This window comes from Homalodisca vitripennis, unplaced genomic scaffold, assembly GCF_021130785.1.
Source record: "Homalodisca vitripennis isolate AUS2020 unplaced genomic scaffold, UT_GWSS_2.1 ScUCBcl_1974;HRSCAF=6264, whole genome shotgun sequence".
In the NCBI taxonomy this organism is placed as follows: Eukaryota; Metazoa; Arthropoda; class Insecta; order Hemiptera; family Cicadellidae; genus Homalodisca; species Homalodisca vitripennis.
In genome coordinates, this window is record NW_025778084.1 from 58,994 (window position 1) to 67,712 (window position 8,719).

An 8,719-nucleotide genomic window follows, 5' to 3' on the forward strand; every position below is an offset into this window, starting at 1 on the left:
CCGCGCCAAGAGTTTGAGAGTATTTAGTACTAATATCTGAGAATGGGACGTGCATTGAACTGAAGTCTTAATACACTGCTGTGACGATGTGTAAAACAAATTATCTTTGTACGGCATAGAGAGGGATCACATCAGGTCAGATGTTATGCTTTTCTCAACAAATAAAATTCCTTTAAGTATCAGGAAAACAAAGCTGAAGATCAAGTGAAAAATAAAATTAGTGATTCCGCAAAAAACTTGCTCAATGTGTGGGACCATGGAGTTTGAACCATATTGCACGCAAGGAACTCAGCGTAGAGGGCGAGTGTCTTAACCCAGGAAATCGTACAGGAAGAATCCAGGGAGGGTGCATTAAGATAAAAAACCACCAAAGAAAAAGATAAAACATCAGTCAGACCGTCTCAGGATCCTGCTGTCGTATAAGTGCAAGAGACTTAAGGAACAATAGTTCTAGTAACCATAGTGACAGTTAAATTAATTTCTTCAAGTTTGTAGTAATAGATAGTTAAACAATTAATCATTTAATAGAATTTTTACATAGCAAATGGACTTCCAACAATCACATGCTATTATACCAGAACAATAGGAAAAAGGTTATATATTGTAAATATGTAAAATAAATTAAAAAACAAAGGCCGCGTCAGAATGAAGTCAGCCTGTAACTAAGAGTTCGTGTTGTGCAGATTTATCGATAACTGGTTACGCTTCATCTAACCACGATAGATTATAGTCAGCTTTTGTGCACCTTTGGATGAGTATTACATCTCTTTTAATGTTACATCTCTCACTGATGATGGATTATCCACAGTGAGACCGAAGTATGGGTAATATTTTAACGGTGTTAATATGTGTAAAATTGTATATAAAAAATTACATCAGAGGAATGTTTTAAATCTTTTAGATGGAGTTAGTGTTTTTTCTGTCATTGGAATCAATAACGACATTACAAACGAACAACTAGTCAAGGGTCACACCCCGAGGTCAATCTCAATAGACTCCTGTTTAACTGCAGTGTTTATTATCCATCAATACAACACAATAATGTAAGGCTATAACCATAGTTTATTAGTTACTCACATTTTATGTTGTGTTTTGTGACCCAATCCTTTGTTGTTGTTTTCTACCAGTAAAACAAGACCTTTAACTAGATCTATGAATTAGTTCAAAACACAGGATATTATCGAATTTTACACGATTTAAATATATTTAGATTTCATCATGAGTTATAACAGATTTGTAAAGATGTTAAGACATTGTACGTTCAGATGGGGTTTCAATAATAAATTTGAACTAATTACCTTATATAATTTTTCAAACATTTCAATAAATTATTTCTCTTAAAACAATTATATTATAGCTCTAAGCACGTAAATGTTTAAAACTAGACCTTAATTATCCTAGATCATAATCAATTACCACCATAATCAATAGATCAATTTAACATTTATTATATATAATAAATTCTTTTTTGTACTCCTGCGTATTGAGCTACGTTGGCCTTTTAAGCCACCAGTGCTTTATTGTATAATATGAATTTAAGGTTGCACTCTACTATCAAAAAACAAAACTGCTGTTACATCACATAGGCTTTAAGCTTAAAAATCTCCCTTCTAGGACCGCTTCTAAAGTTAATCATCAGATCTCTGATTGCTTCTGATATCTCAATCTGAGAAACCTTACCTCAATATCTAACTCGGATACAAATTAAGCTCTGTCACCCTTCGCCCTTTGTATTAACAAACAGATCGGAAACACTTGTAAGTGCTTTCGTCCTTTTGGAATCTGAGTAATGACATGTCTTGTTTACAATCGGACGTGGTTGAATTGTCAAATTGTCTCAACCTCTGAAACTCCTTATCTTAGTAATAGAGGATGTCATTACTTAAAAGTGTTTATCTACTTAACTAATGTATACTACCATTATTTACAGAGGTTTCGAACATTTTAAGATCCCAAAATTATAAATTACATTTTTAAGAAATTCTAACAAAGGTGGTTTCTGATAAACTGAAAGCGTCATTTTCGCAGGTTCTCTCATTTATTTATAATTAAACCCACTAGAGTTTTTATATTTTTTAATGAGAAGAGTAGATGAGCAACATGACAATAGTACATAACTATCTCGAGATTAGTGAAATAGGTTTGACTTTTATTACATCAGAAATCAGAAAGACTTTATTTGTTAATCAATCACACATTACAAAATGAATAAAGAGCCACATGGGACGAATCCTGTGCGTGGCTCTGAGTTCCATTAAAAAAAACTGTGCGCTTACTACGTAATATATAAACAGACAGAAAGAAAGATAAAAAAGAAACACATTACACTAAAGAACTAAATAAATTTAGAAATATATGTACAGTTTACGTTAATAAAAATAAGTGCAAACTAAGACTGTATATCCAATTTACACGTTCTATGTCTGAAAGATATAAAATAGATATCATCAAAATTTTCTATATATATTGTTAATTTTCAGTAAAGCTATAATTACAATTTTATTTAATTAAAACAGTAAAATTATCAGATCATGACGATTTATTTATAGTTCTACAGTGTTATAATATTGTGGGCTGAAATATAGTTTAACGATATTATTAGAAATACAATATTGTTCTTTAGTACGATAAAGTATTTTTGGTTATTGTTACGTCAGAGGGACTTAGGGAAGTAATTTTCCTGCATAAGCTACATAACACATCCTACAGCATTAGTTCCGTCATGATCTAATTCAAGCTAATGAAATATGTGACGAAAGTAAGGCACATTGTAGTCAGCCCGATTGAGAGAGGAAAGACAATTATTGAGGAGTGATTGATTACACGTGCATTCCATGTGACAAGGGAAAAGGGAATTTACGCTGTGTTGTGGGGGGGAGGACAAATAAATACAACGTTTGTAGACAGTGCTGTAATAGAGTAACTAAAATTATATTTATATATTCGCATCACATACCTTAATTCTTAATCTAATACTCTTTTAATATGGATACATGTTGAAACCATAAACATGTCTATGTTTAACGTTAATATATATGTCGATGACAGATTTTTTAATTATAGCTTCCTCTGTATCTACTGTCTCTAAATGGTGGACTCTAATTTAATTAGATTTCTTAAGCAATATTAATAGTTTACGAAATACGTGAAAATAAAATAAAATAATATACTATGAAGACAAACTCTTTTCTTATATGCTTACATATTAACGTAGTGTTTCTTTATATTAATTGAAATAAGTATAAATTTCATAAATAATTCATCCAAAATGAAAAAAATTAATCTTGAAGTCGAAAGTACATATTAATGCAGAAAATATTACAAATTATAAAACACAAATAATCCGTTAGAACGAATGGCTTCCCGTACAAAAAGTACAGTTAAATCCTCCTTCTCAGTCTCTCTCCCACTTTCATTTCAAAGGGACACGTAATCGCTCTTACAGGCTGGAAGCTTTGTTTTTAAGAGATTTTATGTTGCCATTTCTTTTTAAATTACAAACATTCTTTAATACTTTTGTATACCCATGAAACCTTCATTTATGCTCTCCTGTTTATAATGTGAGAAATTAGTCAATTTTAATTAGCGTTCAGCAAGAAATGATAAAACAATGTTTCGTGTAAACTATATATAGGAATGATATAATTCAAGAGTTCTTCATTTTCTTTATATTTCAATTATTAAAAACTACATTTAATATATCGCAAGCTAACTTCAATGCACTCATATACAAACAAAATATATGCAAAGCGAAAAAATTCGTGTCTTTTTGTCTACACTCGAGATTATATACATATGGAGTATGTACTTGGTTAGGAGAATTTGAAATTCACAGAGGTGAGAAAAACTTTAAAAAATTCATTTTACAATACAACTGGTATTTGCGATGTGCAATAAAAATTAAAATACTTCGTACTCCTCCCAAACTATTGTATTTATTAAGCAATCATCATATTAACTAGTTTTAACAAAACCCACGTTGTACCATGATCACGTTCACACACTCTGTGTATGTAGGACAGTGTAACTAGCGGGGACTACCAGCATGTGCTACTGGCAACCCGCACTTATTCGAGAAAAAGCGTGAGGAAATCCTTATCACCTTCATACGTACAGTAGGGGCCACGAAAGAGTGCTGTTGGTGGCCACTATTTGAATCGTCATAGTGCACTACAGTTACAGCGAGGAATATTTTTCCTAACATCGCTCACTCCTCGTTGGCAGCTCCCAGTTCACGTGCCAAATAGGCTCCTCCCCTACTGCTTTTTCTGGCGGTCCCTGTTGCAGATTACTGTCCTTTCTCGTGTGTCTGAGCTAGTCAATAATTTTACCATTTCATTTCACCCGTCAGAAGGGATCAGTAGAAGATTTGTAACAAGTGGCCGGGGTGACGTCACAGAGGCAGCCTGTAGCTACTGACGATAACAGCCTCATTTAACCTCTTCAGGGACGTTTTCAATGAATTATTTTACTAAGCACTTATATTTTTTTTTCTTGTTACATTTGCAGTGAAATACACAAAATTCATGTTTTTTGTTCCAAAAACTGTATTTATATTATTATAATCAGCTAAAATTCATTTGTACTCATATGTGTACAAAGACCCTACATCGATCACCACTGATTTTTTTTACTACCGTACATGGTCAATGGTTAGTTTTGAGTACATTAATATTTTACAGCATATTTAAGTAGCTTGAGGTATTATGTGAATTATATTTAGGTTTGTACAAATTAGTTAGAGGTGATTTGTATTTAGAAATATTTTAAACCTTATATTGGATAAATACATGGTTAGTAGCCTACTTATTGTAAAATATTGACCATGTTTGGCATTTGGTAACAATTTTTAGGAAATAGAGAAATAACAAATCAGTACAAGAGAAAATATTTATTAATTATAGTATACAATCTAGATTTTAAAAATCTGCATTTTGTCAAAATAATAATCTTAGGATTATGTAATGATCATATAATAGTATTATGCAGTTTTAGTTTGCTTTATGAAAGTTTTCCATACATTCTGGGCAAACAGGAACATCACACTTTCCACATTTATATCGGGTTCTGCTCGTGCAGGCTTTGTCCCTGCAGCGGCCAGGATTACTTTTGAAAGGATAGTGGTCTTTTCCATCAAACCGAACATCCTGTAGTACTCCTGGGCGACATCTTTTTTTCAAAGGCGGGGTGATGGAGGGTGGCCTACCAACTTTTCTCTTGTTGCAGGCTGTTTGAATCATTGCATTAGCAATACTGGCCTTAAAATCTACAAAAGGCATCTTTGAGTTGGTTTTCTCCTTAAAAATTATCCAAGCATTTACTGCCGCAACATTCATTAGATAAAAAAATATTCTAAGATAGAAGCGTTTGCCTTTAAGAGAGTGGGGGTAGTGGGCAACCATTCTGTCACTAAGGTCAACCCCTCCCATAAACTTATTGTAGATTTGTACACAATAAGGACGGTCTACCATGACATGTTTTTTTTCTGTCTTGTCCCACCTTCTAACTAGGTCTGTTGGCTGTATGCCCGCAAACGTTGAGCCAACATAAACAATTCCTGTGTCCTTCCACTGGACAATTGTTATGTTGTCTTCAGATGTAACAACATTCATTGACCCTCTTTTCATTTTACCAAATTGTTTGGGTTCTTCCAAGCTTGCATCTGCTCCATACAGTCTGTCACTACGAAAAACGCCAACAACCTCAATGCCTTTGCCTTTCAATATTTTGAGCAATTTGTAGTTGGTGAACAGGTTGTCCAAAAACAATTTGTGATTTTTTCCACTGATATGAGAACACAGTCCTCAACACAGTATCACTTATAACACCCATATCAGACGTAGATTCTTGCCTCTTTCCCTGGTACATTTCAAACTTACAGACATATCCGTTGGAAGCAGCTAGCACCCAGGATTTAAAACCCCACTTTTTGGGTTTTTTCTTCAAGTACTGCTTAGCTCTTGATCTACCCTTGAATGGAATTATGGCCTCGTCTACAGCAAGAAATTCTGGGGGAGACATGCATGTTTGAAATGTTTCATTAAGGGCTTCAATCACGGGTCGAACTTTGATGAAAAAATCTTTGTTGTCATCAGGAATTTTGTCATTGTCCACAAAATGCAAGAAACGTTTAATTTTTTCGAATCTCTTCAGTGGCATTGAATCAGCTATGAGGTCCATTCTCAATGCAGGTAATGATGACCAATATAGCCTAATGTTTGGATAATGTATGTATGTCATGATTAGGTTTATTGCTAGGAAAACCTTAATTTCTTGGCTACTAACAGTGAAGTCTACTTCTCCATTTTGAGATGCATATCGAGTTGTCTCTCTCGTAATTAGATCAATAAGTTCCTCTGTAAATAAATTAGAAAAGAAATACAGTGGTGATTCAATACCATTAGAATCAGTTAGATTAAACTCTTTTTGGCCCTGAAATGGTGGAATATTTGCATTCAAATTATTGTCCTTAGCGTCCCAAACAGGATGATTAGCATTGGACTTTTTTTGTCTCTTCTGTCTATTTGTTTTAGGTTTAGAATTTTGAATATGTAAAGTTGTAGATCGTTGTTGAACAGTAGGTGCAGTACTAGGTGAAATAGGTTTATCAGGTGTTGCTTGTGGTATATCAGGTGGAATGTTTGGGTGTAATGTTAGACACTTCATGTACACATTCCGTAATAGAGAGTTGGTGATCGTCAATCTGGTCACTCACACTGTCTTCTAGTAAGCTAATGTTATTTTGCAGGCTTACATTTTGTTCATTGTCATTTGGTGGGTCCACTTCTTCTTCAATGAAGAACTCCAGTATGTCTTGATTGTTAATTTCGAAAGTAGCACGATTTCTTTGATTGCTTCTAACTTCTTGTAGTACATCTTCATTGTCGCCAGAGTTATCTGAATCACTATCATTATCAGAGAATTCTAAATCTGAGCTATTTGGATTCTCCATATTAACTAGCACTTGTTGAATAAAGTCTGGATTTGATGCCAAATTCCATGATCTACTCATTTTAGTCACAACTTGAAGGAATAAACACTGTAAAATTGAATGTTTATTCTAGAAGCTAAATTTTGAATTGGGAACTTGCCAATCATACAAATATTTTATTCCATAACTAGGCCTAAGACTTTGCTTCGGATGTTATGAATCAAAGTTCGTACTACTATAAAGTAAAAATACATTTATATTTTGTGTGTTCTTGCATAAGTTGAATAGACAAACTACTATCTAAAAAACTGTTACAGATAGACAGACAATGTCCAAATACTATCCAAGTTAGAGCTAAGTACCCAAATGAGTACATTAATACTGACCTCTATTCGAGCTTTGTACCCAAATGAGTACATTTCAAAAATTACTTATATTTATTTCCCTGACTCTAAATTGGCTTAAATTAGGTAATAATATTGAAATTAATAGTATTTGGCACCTTAATATAAAAATTCTTATGCAAGTACTCACAAGATATATAATCTAAAACACTTCACCAAAACTCACGAAACACCAAACACAACTTAACCCAGTACGCCTTCAAAACAACTGGTCCAGCTGACACAGAAAACATGTGTAGCAAAATGTATTCAGTGTAGCCAACTTATGGGATGTTAATGGTTAGTATTGAGTACATTTCTCATAAGATGGCTCTTAAATAATATTGAAATAAAATATAAAAGTTAATGTACCCATATGAGCCTTGCTCCTTGAAGAGGTTAAGCTGTGAAAACAAAGAACTGTGTTATAATTACTCACGAAAAAAGCGATGAACAATATTTAAAACTGATGCAACTGACGTCAAGTTGTATAAAATACATGGCAGTAGCGTAAAATATGGATGGTTGTTGTTACTGATTTGCCACTGAGAATAGATACTGAGTAATGTTGGCTGTATCGGGTGTTTTTTATACAGGGTTTAACATAAAGGGTGGGCTAACTGTTCATTTACAAATTCTTTGTGCAATTCTAAGCTAAATTTTTGGAATATATATTTACAAATGTTTCCTTTCTTTAGCAGCTATACGGCATTAAAAACAATTATATCTATATTGTTTTCTTCACGATTGTTACAAAACTTATTAACCAAATCAATATCAGAAGGTAGTGTATTAAAAAAAATATTTTTAAATAAATTTTAATATTTTCAAAATAGTGGTTATTTAACTTTGGTTTATAAAATAACTAATAACCAAAATTTTTTCAATACTTTATATGTCTCAAAAATGTTTTTAAATAACTTTTCCTTTTTAAAAAACTTGGTAAGAAATAACTATTTTATAGAAGTTTTGTATAACAAGTTTAAAATAAATGGTTCATAATTTGACAGTATTGAACAGCCGATATGTGAATTATCTAAGACTGTAGTAAAATGCAACACTGAGACTGACTATTGAACTTGTGAAATGACCAAATTAATATGTTTTAAGGTCGGTTTTCAATTGGTAGCGTTTCGACTCATAACATTGTATTAATACTGTTAAATGTATGTATTCGTATTTATGTTTATATAAGTGTTTATTGTATATTTTCAGTTCATTATTCATGTTTTATGTTTTTAATGCTTTTTAACCACGATGAACGCGGAGTTATTAAAAAGACTAATTAAAATGAAGTCAACCTACCTATGTTTAATGTATATGAATATTGAAAGATATTCATATAATAGAAATGTTAATACGCATCAACTAAAAAAGCTGCTTCATAAATAGTAAACAGATGGAC

At 32.5% G+C, this 8,719-nt stretch overlaps 1 protein-coding gene across 1 annotated transcript; it reads right to left on the reverse strand.

Moving 5' to 3' along the window:
• Positions 1-4,991: 4,991 nt before the first annotated feature.
• On the reverse strand, positions 4,992-5,627 carry LOC124371765 (piggyBac transposable element-derived protein 3-like). The gene has a single exon (XM_046830107.1). The coding sequence runs from the start codon at positions 5,625-5,627 to the stop codon at positions 4,992-4,994; it is 636 nt and encodes a 211-aa protein (XP_046686063.1).
• Between the last annotated feature and the right edge of the window lie 3,092 nt (positions 5,628-8,719).

Coding starts and splice junctions, on each gene's coding strand:
- LOC124371765 (XM_046830107.1), bottom strand. CDS start 5,627: ATGAAAAGAGGGTCAATGAATGTTGTTACATCTGAAGACAACATAACA.